The 20,069-nt window shown below is 36.3% G+C and overlaps 1 protein-coding gene across 2 annotated transcripts in view; it reads left to right on the top strand.

Moving 5' to 3' along the window:
• LOC121327967 (PAX3- and PAX7-binding protein 1-like) overlaps positions 1-13,015 on the top strand; it is a 37,604-nt gene extending 24,589 nt beyond the window's left edge. For both annotated transcript variants that reach the window (XM_041272357.1, XM_041272356.1), the window contains exons 13-18: positions 2,774-2,895; positions 3,779-3,855; positions 4,055-4,121; positions 8,181-8,327; positions 11,018-11,172; positions 11,600-13,015. In XM_041272357.1, the coding sequence (XP_041128291.1) occupies positions 2,774-2,895; positions 3,779-3,855; positions 4,055-4,121; positions 8,181-8,327; positions 11,018-11,172; positions 11,600-11,717 (686 nt within the window). In that variant the 3' untranslated portion in view covers positions 11,718-13,015. The remainder of the gene's footprint in view (positions 1-2,773; positions 2,896-3,778; positions 3,856-4,054; positions 4,122-8,180; positions 8,328-11,017; positions 11,173-11,599) is intronic.
• Positions 13,016-20,069: the final 7,054 nt, after the last annotated feature.

The raw sequence follows: 20,069 nt of genomic DNA, 5'->3' as shown, positions 1-20,069 counted from the left end.
GCAGGGGCTATGTCTTTTTGCTTAGATCCGCCCCCCCCCCCCCCCCCCCCCCCACCCCGACTTCATTCGGCTCCACTGTCAAATTGCCTAACTTCTAGATCTATCAATGATACAATCTTTTTCACACATCGTGTTTAATACACCATTTCATTTTAGTGTGCTTTGATAACTCCCATTTCTAGTTTTTAAATGATTGTAACAGTTGTTTACCTTTTTTTTTTTTGCAGTTATTTATTTATTTACCCACTTGTTGCTAAATGTTGTATTGTTTTTTACACTAGACACAGCTTTGATGTATGCTTAGCTGGCCCTTCATGCAGATCCACTGTAGGCTACTTGTTGGTTTCTATATCTCTGTCACGTCAATTTTTTTTCACTTCACCCCAGCTGTGTTTTATTTTGTTATTTTTATCCACTATACAGTATCTCAATGTTAGCACTTGTCAGATGCAATAGATGCACTAAGAAAACAAGAAAGTGTGACCAGGATGACTGTAGTGGTGACGTCAGACCCGGACGAACACAGAAACCAAAACACTTGATGGCGGATGAGAACTGAGCTGCGACGCTCGGTATATTTATTAAATGATAAACAGAAAATAAAATATGCAAACGAAACCAACACAAACAAAAAGACGCGTTGGCAAAACAAATAAACAGCATCAAAACAAGTATCATGCTGGTTTTTAGCCAGCACGTATAGCAGTTGTTTCCTTTAGTCCATAGACTTGCGTCTCCTCTGACACACACAACCCTGAGAGCAGACAGCTACAGGCTTTTATATTCTGGCCGAGGGGTTAACTACCGATTTAATTACCTTATTACCCCTCGGCCACAGTCTGCACGAGAATAAATAAGGATGCCTGACTGTCAGCTAGTTAAATAACACTATGTAACACCATTTTTGTTCCTGGGTAGTAAGTGTTATTTCCTAATTGCTTATGCCACAAAAGTATAGAAAATGGCTATTATTCCCCACAAACTTCGCTTTTGTGACCAGGACAGTGATATTTCAAAATATCACTATTTCCAATGGGAAAACGGGCAAATGTGTGTCTTTTCGTTCACATAAAGTCAGAAAAAGCAACATATGAATCCAAATTAACATGTATTTATACTAAAGTAATACCAAAATGACTACAAAAGATTTAGAAGTGAGTAGTTTTTCGAGATTTACGATTATACTGTAAATACAGCCTGAATCGTAAATCTCGAAAAACTACTCACTTCTAAATCTTTTGTAGTCATTTTTGTATTAGTTTAGTATAAATACATGTTAATTTGGATTCATACGTTGTTTTTTTCTGACTTTATGTGAACGAAAAGACACACGTTTGCCCGTTTTCCCATTGGAAATAGTGATATTTTACACGGTGTAATCAGTAGCTGATCAGTCACGCATCCTCACAAGGTTTTTAAAAAATAAAAACAATAACCTGCCAGATGGCGTCTCGCTCGACCGGCCAAACAATACATAATAATAACAACAAGTAATAATAAACAAAGGGGCAGGACACTCTGCCACAGTAGGATAACAACTATACCCCATAAAGTCTTGCATCATAATTAAAGCCCTGTGATTTTCGCAAATACGAAATAAAATGAAGTGCTACTTCTAAAATGAAGTAACCTAAATGCAAATATAAAATGCAAAGTCATTTATAAAGCAAACATAGCATGACATTTTTAAATGGGGAGGTTTATACAAAAAATACTTTAAGTACTTGCATTTGTAGTTGTCACGGTTCAGCTGTTGCCATAGTCACGGTGTGAAGGGAAACGGAAGCTCTGACTAGCACTTGCGCAGACGTATAATTTGAAAAGTGTCGTTTTGAGAATTAAAATTGTGATGGAAGTGAAGACGTTTGATTCTAAAAGTTCTAAACAGCACAACAATTAAACAACGCTGCAAAGAATTTGAGCATGAGGGGATGTGTGCAGCTGGCGGTGACATTTGCAACTGTCGGCTGGAATGTGAGTCAGAGATACCGTCGTTAAGCATTAGCTGTTTATTACTGTTAGGGAAAATATGTCTGTTTGCTTATGTTTTGTATTAGTATGCTAATTCTTTGTTTTATTTCAAGTGATGCAATCTTTGCACTGAAGCAAATGCTGTTTTGATTTTGAATGGATATGAATGAATGAATCTGCTTTACTTGGTGTTTAAATACTGATAAACCCCAAGCTTGTTGTATACTGCTTCAATGCAATGGGATTGAAATACAAATCCTATCGTTTCATTTTTTTAATGGGTAGATTGCTGTATGTGCAATTATTATGACAGCCTCACAATAGTAGTGCAGTGTAAATAAATATTTTATCTTGCTGTACTATAGAGGGCATGGGCAGTATTTACTGTAAATAGGCAGTCAATTAAAGAGTGGGGGATTGTATGTTACCGTTACAGCCTCTAATGAGAAATTATGGTAACTAAGTTATTTTACTGTGCTAGGTCTGTTTGTCAGAATGCTTAAAGTGGATAATGTTTAATAAAAAAAATATATATAGTTAAAATATGATGCATACTGTACTATTATTGATATACATCTGTTTGAGTTTTATTAATGTGTATCTGTAATAACTAAATAAAGTTACATTTGTGAAAAATAAAATTAATTTGAAAAAAATAACAATTTCACAGGGCTCTAATCATAATGATAGTTAACTTAGAATAGGTCATTATTCCACCAAAGCAAGATTAAAACTGACTACAATTGTTTGTTCAGTTCTGTCATTTCCTTATACTCTTTCCTTATTTTTTTTTTAATACTAGTATTGGCAGACCAGGTATGGGATCCTTTATCTTCCAGTCAGACTACACAGCTGGTGTCCTTCATGCAGAGACTGATCAGAGGATACCCCTCCGTTCTGAATGGGGAAAACAGAAACACGCAGGTATTGGTGTGTTTGTTTTTTTTACTTTGCAATGGCATGTTTTTTTTCAGCAGTTTGAGGGGAAATGCAGCTGTGAAGTGGCTGTCCTACACTTAGTTGTAATGTTAATGACACCTACAATAACGTAGTGGTGTTTAAACAATTGTCACCTTTTTTTTTTTCACCCTTTTGAGGCCTTTATTTTATACTTGTGGCTGTGCATAGTTTTGCACTTCTCTTAAGGTTTCTGTCAAATATCAACACACTAACTGTGATAATTCTTCAGAGCTCTTTAACAGAAATCCAGATATTCTTCCCATTGTCACTGGCACTGTAGTGTAATAAGAGGTGTCATCACAGTTCTAAGTTTGTTTTGAAGGTAATGCCATAATGTCCCTCTCTGACTCATCCTAGCTCCTACACACTAAATTACAGAATTTAATTTAGGTTACAGAATGAAAACATTGTTTTACTAGATTTATAATATATGAATGATTGCCTATGCTTCGCCTGTTTTATGCACTATATTGTTCAGTATGTAAACCTTCATTGTTTAATTGTTAGTCAAATGCTAAAAACATTGTTCCTATATTTATTGTGAATAATGTGCGTAGTAATGACCATTAACATAAAAATATCCTTTTGAGAGTTAAACATTCTTAGAGGGCTAATCTGCTTTCAAATGAAGCAGTATTAGCCAAAGCAAATCTAAAGTATTGCCTCATTATTTCAACACAGCAGACCTATAAAAAGATTTAGAAAAATCACTCCTCTCAGTTCACCAGCTCACTGTTCATAAAATGAATGCAAGACATTGAACCTGTGTAGCATAGCAGGGTTGTCTTTGCAAGTTAGTACTGAAAGAGTTAGTATATCCCAGTGAAATTGTGGATCATTTTTTCAGGAGCTGTTGAAAGCAATAGTAATGCGGACGAGAAGAACATTGGATAATGATGTTTTCATGCCGCTATATCCCAAAAAGTAAGTAAAGTAATTCTAAAAAAAAATTATATTATGGAACTATTTAGTTGCAATTTACAGTATGTAGGATATATATTGGATTATGTAAGTCTGAGTGATATTTCTGGACTTATATATAAATACATTTCTTCTAGAATTGGATCTGCTTTAGTATTCTGTGTTAAGACACCAACAATTCTTTTTTCATCTTTACTTTCAGTGTCTTGGAAAACAAGAATTCTGGACCGTATTTATTTTTCCAAAGGCAATTTTGGTCCTCTGTTAAGGTGAGTACAGTGGGTTCCATGGAAAATGTCCCCAGTATCACAGGAGACGCGGTACCTGATACCGCAGTGCACTTCGGTTTACTAGTCTGTTGCCTTGCCCTAATTTACCATGAGTTCAGATGTTTTGTAATAAATAACTTTGTACATTGCGGAATCTCAACCAACAACAGGACAGCTGATTGCAAGTTGTGTGCCACTACAATTTCACGTGGAGGTGCCACTTCTAGATCACAGTACAACAAATGTAATACATCACCTCAGAGTGCAGCACTGTGCTGAACATGATGATTAGTGTAAAGAAATGGAGATGAATCGGAGGGTGAACAATCTCAGACAAAGCAGCTGACTTTAGCCCAAGCACTAAACCATTCAAAGCAGTTTGATCGTGAAGTTCCTAGGGCAAAAGAGACAACTAAACGCTTAATAGAATTTATAGCTCTGCATGGTCAGCCATTGTAGAAGACACTGGATTTTGCTGTCTCATGGAATGTCTGGAGCCTCGTTTCAGGGTGCCCAGGAGAAAGTAGCCTAGATATCCAAGACTGCTGCCAGAACTGTACAATGCTCCTTGAAAGTGATGATGCATCAGCTTTAAACTTTAATGGGTGTTTGTAGCTCCAATGTTTTGCCTCGTCAATGCTAAGCTTCATGGGCCAGTGGATTTACAAGAATTACAATTTACAGAAAGCAGTACTCCAGGCCCAGGAGTTTAGTGGCTCCCAAACGGCGGAGGCCATTTCAGGGGCCTTTGACAAGATATTTGAAAATTTACCACAATTCATGTGATTTGTCAGATGTAAAGGAAGAAACATTGCAAAGGCAATGCTGGACTCTGGTTTGCCAAGTTTACCTTTTGTAGCACATGCTGTACCAGATGATGTAACTTTTGCAATACCCAGCAAAATCCTGACCTTGATGTTTGAAGAAATAGTGGAGGAACGTGCCTGCAATGTACAAATTATATAGTGATGGAACTCACAGCAGTGTTGTGCCACAGATGGCAGCTTACTCTTAGTGAGCCTCCAAAAAAATCTGAAAAACTGCATTCTTGGGAATAATAGCGAGTGCCGTTTTCCAAATATGTCTGAAGCTGCAAGAAAGTTCCTTGTAAGCTCCATGTAGCAGTGTTAACAGTGAACGTTTAGTTCACATGTTGTCTGAGAAGAAATGTTGCATTTTGTAAAGAAAAACCTTCCCATCACTGATGTAGTGCAGCATTAAATCTGTGAGCAGTTTTGTTAGTTTGCTTTTTTGTTAAACTGCATTCGTGTATACTATATTTTATATCATGTTTTGTTGTTCTGTATAGCTGTGAATGTAAGTTTGGCAGAATTTTAATTACAAGTTGTGGATGAAATAAATTAAATGCCTAGACGCACTAAAAGATCAGAAGAATATGCCCGTGGCCATAAGGATTTCGTTGTTAGACAGCAAAGGCAAGAACACTAGGGTACTGTTATTATATGTATTGTGCCAGGAAAAAACGTCCAAGAAAGTTAGAAATTAACCAAAAAAATGATCTCTATAAAGTGTATAAAAAGTGAAAGCCCCCATAAAAACTCAGGGTACTTACATAAAACTCAAATAGCTAAACACTGAAAAACAAATTAACAAACACTGAAAAACAGAAGCTCTCTGTATATATATAATAGAAAAAGCTAATTCATTTAGCATTGCATAAACTTATCTATAGACTTACTACTTTGCACTGCAAGTATTAAATAACTTAGTTTGACAACTTCCAAATATAAAGTGACTATGTAATAAATGAGAATTTATCACGTAGCTTGGATAAACCCAGAGTGTGTAGCATCCCACTCCGAGGGTGGGCATTACATTTGCATACCACGCACTACCCCATGATGGGTGACCAGATACCAAGAGTGAAAAATCGGGACATTTTCAGTTGGTGAGGGGAGGAAAGAAACCTTGTGAACTACTGCACAATGGAAGTGACGCAAACTATGTATCTGTAGATAGGCTTTTTTATTCCTGCGCTGTCCGATGTGCACTTAGGCAAAAACAAAAACTTAAAGCAATATAATTAAAAATAAATAAATAAATACTCTTGTTTACTGTTTCTTGTTTACTGTCCAGATGACAGTGATGTTTTAATCAGCCTATCAGTGCATCTGTACTGGCTTTTCTGTGACCTGCTGTGCTGGTAGTAGGTGGGACAAAGTCAGTGCTGCATTGTTTGATTTAGGTTGTTAAAATCTATTTTTCAGCATTAGACATAAAATACCAAAAATTGATGACAAAGCAAAACAAGCAAAGTATATTCGGCTGAGGATCGTGTTAAGACATTTCCCAAAGAAACTGTACATGCAGATAGAGGTAATTGTTTTTCACATCTTGTAATGTGACTTAAAGAAAATACGATCGATCGCGAGAACTTTAGAATCCCACATTAAACAAAAGGCTACTACGAGGCTGCTAAACAGAACGTAAAACAAACAGCAGCTTTCAGAAAACAAACTGGAAAGTCAGCGCAGACAAAGTATTCCTGTGTCTGTACAATCAAGCACAGCTACCTCGGTTCAAACAACCTGCTGTTTACTTTTTAAACACAGTTGGAATTTTAGTCCCGAATAGGCACGGTTTCTTTGTTTTAATTCAGTAGTGATAAAATAAATTATTTGATGGGACAACTAGCATAACGGCGAACATGCTGCATATATAGACTTCATTAAAGAATGCCAGATACCTTTGGGTAACCGAGTTTTGGGACTGTTTCTAATTGATGTCCACATCTGTATAACTTGGCAAAGCTTTGCCTTACACTTCCTACCAATTCAGTGGTTGCAGACGTGTAGTCTCAATGTATGGGCAAATCCACACCAGACAGAGAATGTCGGCAACAACTGTTGGGAGATGTTGCATGCTTGCCTTTTAACAAATGACAGCACTCTGTTTTAGTAAGGAAGCAAGCACCACTATTTTTAGGCTTTTAGACTGCTCTGAAATATTTTAACTATTTTAATGTTTAAACTGTTCAGTGAAATACTAAAAATAATCCAAATGGGATGACTTGACCATGAGCATATGATTGAATACATTTCTTTTCCTCCACTGCATTCGGTCTTTTTTGATTTTTAGTGACAGGCTCGTCAACACCACCAGCCATTATGAGACTTCGCCAGTAAAACCTGACACACAGGCGCATGCACCAAGAAAAATCATGCATACCACATCATATGACTGCAGGTTAACGTGATTGGATAGCTGCATAGATGCAATTCAAACACCACACCCTAAGCCAGTAGAGTATGCTGTTGCATGAGACAGTACAGCAGCTACATATACAAAATTCCCTAAAGAGAAAATAAAAATTTCACATTTTACGCTTGGGTTTTCAACGTTTACTCGGGATAAATGGTGTCCCAACAGTACCTTGATCGGGATGAGGGACAAGACCCAAATGTCGGGCTGATTTAAAAAAAAAAAAAAAAAAAAAAAAAAAACAATAAGTAAAACTCTGGTGCACTCTGCTGGAGTAATGTTTCTTTCAACCAAAGCTGGAGTAGTCTTCAGAAATTGTCTGTTTTAAAATAATATTTGTAAGGACAGAGTAAGTTTAGCTAAGCTGCATCATTTTTTACCAGTATTTCAATGTTGCCATTTATGTGGAAGAAAACACCTGAAAAAGCACGATACCTCCTAAACTAAAGGAAATGGTATTCCTTATGGAGCACAGCTCCACTTCCTAGAGCACATGAGTTTCATTGGCTCTCTTTCCGAAGATTAAGTTTTGCTTAGCTTTTCATAAAGAGGATCAGAAAGAATGACAGTGATACTGAATTTATTTCTTGAACTCTTGTGGGCTGCACAGACCCAGTATTTTCCTTTTTGGTGTTTTAAGCTAAACTGCAGCAAAGAAATCTAGTGCATATAACTATTACTTTCTGTACTTTTTTTAAAGAAGTACATAAATAAAAAAACAAAGTGACCTTCTGTTGCACCATGAGACAGTACAGCGGCTACATATACATATTTTGTTCTATGATCTTGGTAAATGTTGAAAAGGGGAATTGATTGTTTTGGTTTGTTTTATTGCAGCTTCTTGGAAACATTCTTCAGTGGCATGGAATACTGTCAAATACATGTCTACGAGAGTTGGCAGTGGACAGCCTGTTGAATCGTTACATTCTCTCAGCGCTGCAAAACTCAGATCCTGGGGAAGATAGCATAACAAAAAGCCAAAGTGTAAGTTATCTGCTGTACAAAGATACTTTCTGTTGAAATTATGAAGATGTTGGGGTTTTAGAGAAGCCTGCATGTTTTTGTGTATTATTGGAACACTTGTGCTGAAGGAAACTTCTGTTTGTTTTGTTAATCTTACAAATCTGTGGTCTTGTGTGTTAATTGCTATTCAGAAAAACAGGGTACGTCCCATGATCCTCTCAGTTTACAGTACTTGAGTTTTGGGCTAGGACGATAGTGTGTGGTTTTTTTTTTCCTTTTACTGTCGATGCATCGTTTTCATAAAGACCCGATGCATCATTTTTTCAGAACGCAAAAGAAACATGTAAATAATAAGTACATATAGTTTCATCAAATCTAATCACAAAGTGAACATTTCTCCAGATGAACTTAAAGCTACACCTTTCTAATTATTTATTTCTAGTCACGCTGTCGGCGAGGTTCCCTAGAAAAAGTTAAACGTTAAAAATATTACTGTCTTCCCTTAAGTGACAGCAGCCGTGTTAGAGAAAAAAAACTCTAACTGGGAACGCAAGAATAACTATTTCCAAGTCCAACGTAACAAAGTTTGTGCTCTCTCCAGAGCTTATTTTCTGTTTTTATTCAGAAATATTACGCCGTGTAACAAATTATTATTATTTTTTTGTTCCTGGGTAGTAAGTGTTATTTCCTAATTGCTTATGCCTCAGAAGTATAGAAAATGGCTATTATTCCCCACAAACTTTGCTTTTGTGACCAGGACAGTGATATTTCAAAATATCACTATTTCCAATGGGAAAATGGGCAAATGTGTGTCTTTTCGTTCACAGTCAGAAAAAAACAACATATGAATTAAAAGATTTAGAAGTGAGTAGTTTTTCAGATTTACGAGTATACTGTATTTACAGTATAATTGTAAATCTCGAAAAACTACTCACTTCTAAATCTTTTGTAGTCATTTTTGTATTACTTTAGTATAAATACATGTTAATTTGGATTCATATGTTGTTTTTTTCTGACTTTATGTGAACGAAAAGACACACATTTGCCCGTTTTCCCATTGGAAATAGTGATATTTTGAAATATCACTGTCCTGGTCACAAAAGCAAAGTTTGTGGGGAATAATAGCCATTTTCTATACTTCTGAGGCATAAGCAATTAGGAAATAACACTTACTACCCAGGAACAAAAATTGTGTTATGTAGTGTTATGGCATCCACATTCTTCGGTTTCAAAGAAGAATGGAGTTTGTTCACAAGCATCCCTGCTTTTCTGAACACATGCTCGCTCAGGAGCAATGTTGCAGGGATATTTAACATGCTGTTTGACCAGGCTGCTAGGTTGGGAAAGCGTGTGTAGTTATTTTTCCACCAAACCAATAACTGGTCATTTTAATTCAAGGCGGTGTTCAAACATAATAAACCATGTTCCACCTTGTTTGTATGTCCTGTATTAACTTGTAGTGCTTTTTCTGTGTTCAGCATTTCTGTGTGTTTCCTATTTAAAGCACTTGTAGCCATCTCACTCTTTAAAATGTGCAACCAGTCTCTTTGCTGCTCCCACTAACGTATGGACGTGTCGTACATCCTCCATGCTTTTCTAAATGCAGAGATTTATATTGTACCCTACACAGCTCACACTTGCGTAATTTTCGTGTCACTGATACTTTTGACTCAAGTTCCCAGTTTTGCTTAATGTAATGGCAGGTGACTGTTAAACGCTTCTTGTGTCATGCTTGTCCATACATCGGTAGTGATGGACATTGAATTACACTCCTGACTTAAATCCTGTCTAAGCTTTTCCTTTGCACGTTCGTGGTCCAGAGTAATGAATTTGGAGATTATTTTTCGACAGGGCATTTCTTAGCCCAGAGCAAAATTCACAGTCAGATTTTTAAACGCAGATCCCTCTACTACACTGACTTTTTTTTTTTTTTACAAAATAAGCTGTCACTGAAGGTGTTGCTTCCTTTTGTTTTTTTACTTGTGTTCCTGTTGTATTTTGCCACAGAAGCTCATTAAAACTCCACAAACAGCACATTTTACCTTTTACATTGTGTTCTTTTGTTTAAAAAAAAAAAAACTTCCAAATGTCTGACGGCATTATTTAAAATTAAATTGACAGTTTGAGCAAAATCTGATCCTGAAATGGAGTCTGTTCTCTAGGTTTTTTTTTTTTTCTCATGTTTATTACTTTGAAAACTGTTGTTATTATTATAAAACGATTATTTAGGAACCAAAGAAAAGGCAAGGAATAAGAGTGTAGATTTACATTTTGCCGGTCCTAATGAACGGTCCTATTAATGAAATGATGCGTTTTTTTTCCAACAATCGATTGATTATTTTATTTATCAGTGGTTATTCCAATGAATCGATGCACTGTCCCAGCCCTACTTGAGTTACTGTATCTTGAATTGCAATAGTTCTCCCAGCTAACAATGAGTATAAAATGGAGAAACTATTGTACATTTCTGGAAATGATGTGGATTGGATATTGCTGTTACAATTCCAATTGTTGGAATTCCCTTCTCATTTCTTTACATATTATTTACAATTTTATCTGAGGACATTGTTAGGTGGAGGGACTATTTTATTTTTAACTTTGCTATATCCAGTGTTTCTATGGGGAGACCTTTTTGTAGCTTTATTCTTATCACACAGAACATGTATATGTCATTTTTGGTCATGAGGGTAAATCCTGTGTACTTTTTACAGGTCATCAATTGTTTTCCAAAACAGTGGTTTACAAATATCAAAGGACAACAAACCATCCCCCAGTTAGAAAACTTTTGCCGGTATCTTAAGCATTTGGCCAGTACGATCTACAGGGTCAGCATTGGGGTTTCAGATGTGGAAAAACGAAACGCAAGGCAAGTATCTACATACAGGGAGAAGATGTTTTTGAGTCGGTGTATTGATTTATATTTATTTTCTGCATTTTGTTTTCGGCTTTCCTTACCTTTTTAACTATTTCATTGTATGTTCCTTTTTTGTTCCTCTGTAATTTATTCACACAGGCATATAATACAAGTTAAAACATGCTTTTAGTTTTTGTAGAATACATTTTGAAAGGGTGGACTGTTGCAAGATATGTTTTTTTTTATAATTAAGGACTTGGTGTGCAAAGCCAGTTCTTGGCTACATTGTTTAGCGCACAGCTTGTTAAGTAAATGAAAAACACACATTGTAAATGTGTGTATTATAAATGCATATATGTCGTGTGTCCCCCCCCCCCCCAATGTGCATGAAATGTGGTTTTTGAAGCAAATCATAACTTGCATTCTCATTCTCTCGCAGGGAACATATAAAACAGGTGGTTACCCTTCTGGCAAGTGTTTGTGCTCTGGATCATGTGGTGGCTGTTGCAGGTGAACACGGCATAAAGGATGTGAAGGCTTTACTTGAAGGCAAATAACTCAGAGTGGACTTAAGCCTTATATCTATACTGTGTATAACTATGTGTATATATGTATAATAGATCCCTACAAGCCCTGTTGTATTGTTACATTTAGGAATCGTTTGGTGCATTGTTGTGTATAACAAACATGATTTTTGTAAACTACTGAATTCCAGTTTTCTAAATTCTTTAGGCATGCAATAATATTCATCCTATCTGGAATTACATTTGTATAAACAAACAAAGAAATATAAACCAAGTTATAAATTCACATCTTTTTTGGGGAACAAAATAAAGCTTATATTTGAATTTGCTGTTGGTGTAAAAGTTTTATCAGCCTGTTTTAATAAATGTTTCTGTTTGAAGAGATTCTGTTCTTGAATTTTGAATCGTTTACTGTAGCATATTTTGGTATTTTTAAGAGTTTGGTACTGTGGATCCCTTAGTAGTCAAAACTCAAACATCCCCTGTATGGAAGACAACCTCAGAACATAGGGATCACTTGTGAATGGCCTTTATTTCCCATGTTAAATTACCTGTATACTGTATTAGGGATGCAACGGTTATGATTTTCGCAAACTGAACTGAAACTTTCATTTGCATAAACTGCCTAACCAAACAATGCTGACAAAACCGAACCAAAACCACATGTTTTATATAATGAAAAAGTTTCATCACTAAGCTGGCTGCAGTTTTGAGAGCTCATTACACATCTTTGTTGCATATAAATGGTTCAGATTACCATCCATTCATTTTAAAATGGTAACATTAATCAAAAGTTAACACCACACTTATCCAATTGAACCTCAGCTTCAAACTTGGTGTCCAGATGTTTAGAGCTGTTTATGTATGCAAACACTTTGTGCCCTAACATCAACCTTTTGTTAAAAAATGCATCCTAAGAAGTGGAAAGCTGAAATGAGTGGATATATATATATATATAGATATAGATATTATATCCCTTTCATTCAGGCAATACAGCATATAGGGGATCAGGTGATGCTGCGTATAGTACCCTGGCTAGAAACCCTACTGTCTGGACTGCTGACAGCTGCTTCGGCAAACATGGGTAGTGGGCACTTGAAAGGGATGTGGAGGATACTGGTGAAATGGACTGAAGTGCAGCATTAGTTCCCAAAATTGCCACTGCCTGCTGTGAGACAGACAGGGAAGGTTACCAGCGTTGCCAAGTCTCATGAGAAAAAAAAAAAAAAAAGCGGCACTGCCTTTCAAAACAAGAGACCCCATGTTAGAGTATAGGTGTTTATGCAAATTCCAAGCAGCGACTCTCAAAAACAAGCCCAATTCTGCTTATTATAAGTGAACTTGGCAACAGTGAAGGTTACCTCAGCCGGCTCAATTGCACAGAAGCGATCTGAGGAGTCTCGTGCTGTCAGAGATTCTCTCCTTTTAAGTTGTGTTGGATTTACTGTTCTGTCAAATATTAATGATGCAACCAAATAAAACACAGTCAATACGTTAATTTGCAATTTTATTTGGTTCTGAGAGGGCATCAGCAACTTGTTGGATGTTGTTGCGTTGTTTTGGAAAATGAGCTGGCTCATGACATCCAGTTCACCAACTGCATTTACTAATGTGGAGGGCAGACACGCATTGTCTTTGGACACAGCTGGGATCAAAAAAATGACGAACGCTGCAATTCATTTCAGTGTTTCGCTTGAGCTGAAAGGTTTTTTTTTTTTTGGTGTAAAAGTTGAACTGTAAATATGTATCCCAGCTAACACACAACATTGTATCAATAAACCAAGTTGCAAAAGCAATTAATATATATTTTCGACAGAGATATATATGTAGTGAACTTCAGTTCCTGCAGGCAGGCTCCTCACACAGACTGAGGGCAGGTGTGAACCCAGGACCTCTCACACTAAAGCATAGCGCCGATACCACTGTACAAATGAGCTGGCTCCTTTGTAGGGCATATATATATATATATATATATATATATATATATATATATATATATATATATAATATATATATATATAATTATATCTAGGGATATATATATATAATATATACATATATATATATATATATAAATTATAATTTATATTTATACATATATCACTGTGGCAATGTTGCCCCACCCCTGGGTGTATTTCTGTGTTATATGTTGCGTGTTAATGTTGGTGTATTGTAGTTGGTACACGGTATATAATATGGGTTATGCGCACAAGTGTTTAAAATGTATATTTGTATTTAGGCACGAGGATTGCACAGCACTTCATGTGCAGGTAAAATGTAATAATATGTGAGAACGAGGAATTGCACTAAGTAAATTGACGTGCAGTTGTACTGAGACTCCAATTGAATGATTGATTAGCAATCGAGTCACGGTACAGCTGCATAAAAGCAGCATGTTTTCACTCACTCAGGGTTGTGTGTTCGGTGAGTGGAGAAGGAGAGTAAACAAAGTAAAATAACATAAATAGAACTGTCTTGACTCACCGTGTTTGTTTGTTTGTTAGTCCGCTGTTTGTTTAGTGTTAGTCCGTTTTGTTTCATCTCTTTGTTTTGGCTACCAGTGCCGTGTCCTGTGTTTTGTTTGTTTTGTTCACCCTTTTTATTTCACAATAAACCGGCGCAAGCAAGCGCATTTACCAGATCACTTGCAGTGCTGTGTGTTTTCTTCTGGTCTGACGTTACCCCTGAAGCCAAACTGTCACAATCACACACATACATGTATTTGTAGTTAACAACATTTAAGAAATTTAAAGTGAAAAAAAGTAATCAAGACTCATTATTCCTGCTCGTTTGATTTGAAAACCTGCAAAACTGCTCGAGCAAAGTTCTCAGAAGGTGGGAGATAGACAAGAGAGAGACACAAGCAAGTGCATCGTTTCCTGCAGATAGATTTAGATAGATAGATGAGTGTGAGATAAGTGTTAGGTGTTATTATAAGTGTTAGATAGGTTTTAGATACGTGTTAGTGTAAGTGTTAAGTTTTATTAGATAGGCCTAAGTGTTTAGATGAATTAGGTTATTAGATATGTTAGATAGGTTTTAGATAAGTGTTATTATAAGTGTTAGTTATTAGATAAGTGTTAGATGGGGTTAGATTTTAGATAAATGAAGACAGAAGACAACATCATCGTCACATTTTAAGGTAAGGACACATTCTTTTTTTTTACATAAATGTAAAACTTAATATTTTGTGAAATGTTAATATTAACGTCTTTACACAAATATCATGGATGTTCTCATTTTTCTACAGATATATTTTAAACAAACTTCTGTTATTTTCTGTCACTACAGACTTCCTCAATCACCTTCCTAATAAATATTCAGGTTTGCCAACAAAATTCTCCTGTCAGGACTATCTCCTCACAGGACACAAATGGTTAGGACAAAGACATGGCATGGAATGCAATGGAAGAGATAAGGTTGCCTAACTCTGTTGTACAGAATGTAATGTATCTTTTGTCTGTGATCAAATAAAATAACTCATTGTTGTAAACCCTGTAATAAGATTAATTACATTGTAATTTGTCACTATTATTTTAAATTTCAGCATATCAAGTTAGTTTTTTTTTTTATTTATTTTTTATGTAACACTAACAAAATAGAGCATGGAGACAACATATTTACACCAAGTACACCAGGGCGTGCTGACTGAATAGCATGCATCAACAGAGGCAAGCAAACGGAGTGCAATTCGAAAAGCCTCTACAAAGTTTGCAATTCGAGGTATTTACATAATTTAATTGATGTGCTATATGTGTTATATTTTTCTGTTTTTATATATATTTTTTTATTTTTTATTTGATCATATTTAAATTAATATGCATGTGTTCTACCATAATAGTAATTTGTGACATTACATTATTATTATTAACCATTTAAAATAATTGCCTCTTCTCACACATAAAAACTTTATTTACATTGGGCCAAAAGGGAGTGAGATGCATCTGGTTATTTTTGGAGAAGAGCAGAAGATGCGTGTTTTGAAAAAGTGCTATGATAACCCTGCCTCTGGACACCAGGGGAAATTGAGGACACATGACAAAGTGCAGCAGTCCTACTTCTGGTCATCAATCAATACTGACACTTTTAAATGGGTATATCAAATTCAGTTATTAACCTAGACATGTAGTAAATGTTTTTAATTGTTGGGTCATTTTATACAAATTGAAATATGCCTACATTAACTTGCAAGAAGCTGGTTTTACACAAAAAACAAACAAACAGTTGTGTATGGCAAGTTACCCAAGGAAATGCATCAGGACTGTGGCAAAGTGGCTAGTAGAGGGGAACAGGTGTAGCGGTGATGCGATGCAGGAGTGACAGGCAGACAACAGTTTCCAGTGAAAAGGTGCTTTTATTTATAATCCAGGTCTGGTCACCGTAAAATAATAAATCCCCGGCGATACACAACAATGTGTAAAGCGAGGAGATAACAAAAACAGGGCACAGTCCAGAACAAAAATAAACCCACGGTCACCAGCCCTGGGTGAGTGCAGACGTGAGGGTGCGTGGTGAATACACAGATACGGTGGTGTGCAGGGGTGCTCCGGACAGTGCTGACCCTTTGCGACTACCTCCGGAGTAGTGCTCTAACTGTCTACAGTGAAACAAACACAACACGTAATCACAAAAACACTGCGAATTCCACTCTCGCTCCTTCTTTCTCCAAACGAAGGAAAAGATCAGCGTTACCCTGGCCCCTATATGTAATCCCGCATGATATCTAGGTAAACGGCTGCAGCTGCCTCTCGTTTACCTTTCAAATCAATACGGTCTTACAACAGAGTCTCGCTTCTTTCCAGGCTGACCCACTTCCCTGATCCGGAAACGATCTTTCAGGCCAGCCCTTCCAGATACTTCTCCTCTCGTTCTTTAGCGCCTTCACAGGTCGGGAGGAAGATTCATCACCAGAACGCATGTTTCCGTCACAGGACTATACTTTGTAAAGACAACACAGAGCATCCACTTAAAGCTCAATTTACGTAGATCATTTTAGACAAACTATATATACAGTATATAGTTATATAAAACATTAGGAACACCATCCTAATATTGAGTTGCATCCCTCTTTGCCCGCAGAACAGCCTCAATTTGTCGGGGCATGGACTCTACAAGGTATCAAAAGCGTTCCACAGGGATGCTGGCCCATGTTAACTTCAATGGTTCCCACAGTTGCTCATTGGATTGAGATCTGGTGACTAGGCAGGCCACTGCAGTAAGCTGAATTCACTGTCATGTTCGTGGAAGCATTCCTAGATAATCCTAACCTTCTGGCATGGGGCATTATCCTGCTGAAAAAATCCATTAACAGTTGGATACAGTGCTGCCATGAAGGGATGCACCTGATTGGCAAAGATGTTCAGATATCCTGTAGTTTTCACCTGGATTCACCTCGTCAGTCTATTTCATGTCAAGAGCAGGTGTTCCTAATGTTTTGTACACCCAGTGTGTGTGTGTGTGTGTATATATAGTAGGTTGAGGATTGTCCAAATGACGGATAATATAAAAACAATGGCACCAACACTTCATCCAATAAAAGTTGAGGAAGCCTGGAATTTTTTGGGCATGGATCTAATCGGTCCTTTTCCCTGATACAAAAAAGGTCATATATATGAATTGACAATAACAGACCTGTTCACCAAGTGGGCAATAGGTGTCCCACTTAAAAATAAGTCATCAGCTGAGGTGTCAAGGGCACTTGTTGACACATTTTACATGTATGGGGAACCTATTAAAATCATTACAGATCACAGAAGGGAATTTGTCAATCAGGTACATACAATATTTTCCGTATAATCTGATGATTTTCAATTGTAAATATGAGTATTTGCAATCTGTAAGAAGATATAAGCTTTCAAACATTTGCTGAGGTCCTGTACATTTTTGGACAAGGCATACTTGATTTCTTATACATTTTCTATTGTAAATATGACTATTTCTTGATATTAGGGCAGGGCTGCACAACTCAGATCCTGGAGGGCTACAGACCAGCAGGTTTGATAGGTCTCTCTAAAACCCTGATGGCATTGCGTCCCTCCAGGACGGAGTTGTGCAACCCTGAATTAAGGAAAGCTTTTATTTTAGCACCACATGCTGACAGGGTGACCACCTGGCCCCACAATCTAATGAAACTTTTTTAAAATTTTTTATTAATCCAATTAGACAATATTAAGCTTGTAATTATTTTATATTTTTGTCAGTACAACGGAATTTTTCAACATGAAAACATTGTCTGTGCTGTTAATTATATATTTTGCCATGAATGTAGCATGGTACTAAAAAGGTAAATTAAGAATTTAAGGTTTTGACTGTGCCACCCCCAAGAAAGGTGAGGGACCTTTATCTCCCACACAAGCAATTGTCTTTGTAGAACATCAGTGACTGACATGAAGTATACAAAACAAAAAGGAGGCAGATATATAAAAATAATTGGGTATTTATTGTTAAAATAGAACTCATAAACCCTGAAGGCTTCTGGAAGTTTTAGTTATTATTACAATTATGTACAGTGAGAGATTCAATTCTAATAGAAATTGAGGAGGTAAACACCAGGCTGTACAAGAGGTCCACAGATAGCTCAGCTCTTAAACTGAAAGAAAAACCCAAGTGTAACACATCAAGAACATAAGTGAAGTAAATAACTGAATACATTAACACAATAGCAAACACATGAAAGAAATAAAACACATTCTAGTTTGAACACAAGACAAAAGAAACACAATTTCTTCTTCAAAACAGAAATTAAATAAACTCCAACAAAATAACATAAATCCCACCGTATGATCTGGGCCCACTATATCATTCAGGTAGGAAGTTTTTAACTCTCAATTAACTCCCATTCAAATGTTCAGAGACAGCAAGAGTAGATTTGATTATGCTAATTTAAGTTAAACAAAACTCCTTTACAAGGACGCTGTGCTTGCATTTCTGCAAAAAAGAAAAGAAAGCACTACATGCAATACTTAAATAAGATAAAAAATACACACTAAATTATAAGAGATATGGGGTGAATAATAATTTAAAAATGCATGCCATGCATACCACCATATATACACACACAAATTAACAAACACCTTGCAATTTTGTTAAACATTGTACTTGTTTCCGATAGCATTGCTTCTTTTACACGAGATAAAACCAACCATTCTAGTGAATAAATGTAGTGTGTGTACATTGCTAAACACAGTTTTGCGATTGATTAACTTTCCCTTGCATCAAAAAAAGTTGGGGTGGGAAAATTTGTATATGACACTGTCTTGGAATCCACAGTAACAAATGACCTACTCCCTTGCAATATTTACAGTTAAAAATAAACACGCTCATTAACATTTACATGTGAAATGCAGGTTTCCATGCGAAACTGGGTGTAGATTTCCTGTGTGTTTCGTCATTTACATGAGTACATGAGATTTACCCTATCCCTCTTTTTAGCCGTTTTTTCAGCCACAAACCTGATTTTCTCGAGTAATTCTCCCATACGTGCACGGACATCGCCATTTCACATGGAAATTTGACCTGCATGGAAACCCCATGAATCAAACCCAAAACAAGCTTCCAATTCAGCTTTCAATGCAGACACCCTAGCTTTCACACCACAAAGATTGTACTTCCATTTCATAATTTACAAGTATACAGTAGTAAAGATGCAGTGTTTAACAAGGTGAACAAGATTTTGTAAATAATGATTATTTATTATCCTGATTGTACTGAAATCTTTAATCTGATTTTGCAAACTATCATAATAAGCTTGATCTATTCATTTAGTATATTCTAATGTTTTCATGTTTAGGAGGTAGTACCCCCTGTCAGGGGTTGGAATTCACGGCACCAAAATAATAACCCTACGTTTTATTCTTGGCACTTTCACTGCATATTCTCTCCAGTCACACTCACAGTTTCTCATTCAAGTGCAGCGCTGGACTGTCTCCAGTCCATAGGCTCATGCACCCCCTTATTATAACCCGTCATTTTCTGCTGCTGTCCGGCTCATCAACCAGTCACATCCATGCTCTGCAACCCCCGAAAACAACAACACACATTCTTTCCACTCATTCACTTACTCCCCCTGCCCAAAAAAATATATGAAAGCATGACAATATTTATGTACAAAAATCTTCAATAATATACAATTGAACAAGAACTGTCTTGTATTTATTTGTGTTTCATACAGTATTAAATGGCAGTGTTTATACGATAATGAAAAATATCAAGACAAATAAAGAAACAAATATATGTTTTCATTTATGTATACTGAACATCAAAAGAAATGGATCACTTATATTTGGATAAAATTCAGTAGATGTGATCTAAAAATGACAAACTCTGTTTTAGAGTAGTTGCAGTAACTTTTTATTGTGCTGATCAAAAATTGACATTGCAAAGATT

This window comes from Polyodon spathula, chromosome 15 (assembly GCF_017654505.1).
Source record: "Polyodon spathula isolate WHYD16114869_AA chromosome 15, ASM1765450v1, whole genome shotgun sequence".
In the NCBI taxonomy this organism is placed as follows: domain Eukaryota; kingdom Metazoa; phylum Chordata; class Actinopteri; order Acipenseriformes; family Polyodontidae; genus Polyodon; species Polyodon spathula.
Note: the sequence above shows the minus strand (reverse complement) of the source record. Positions and strands in the feature narration are given on the sequence as shown.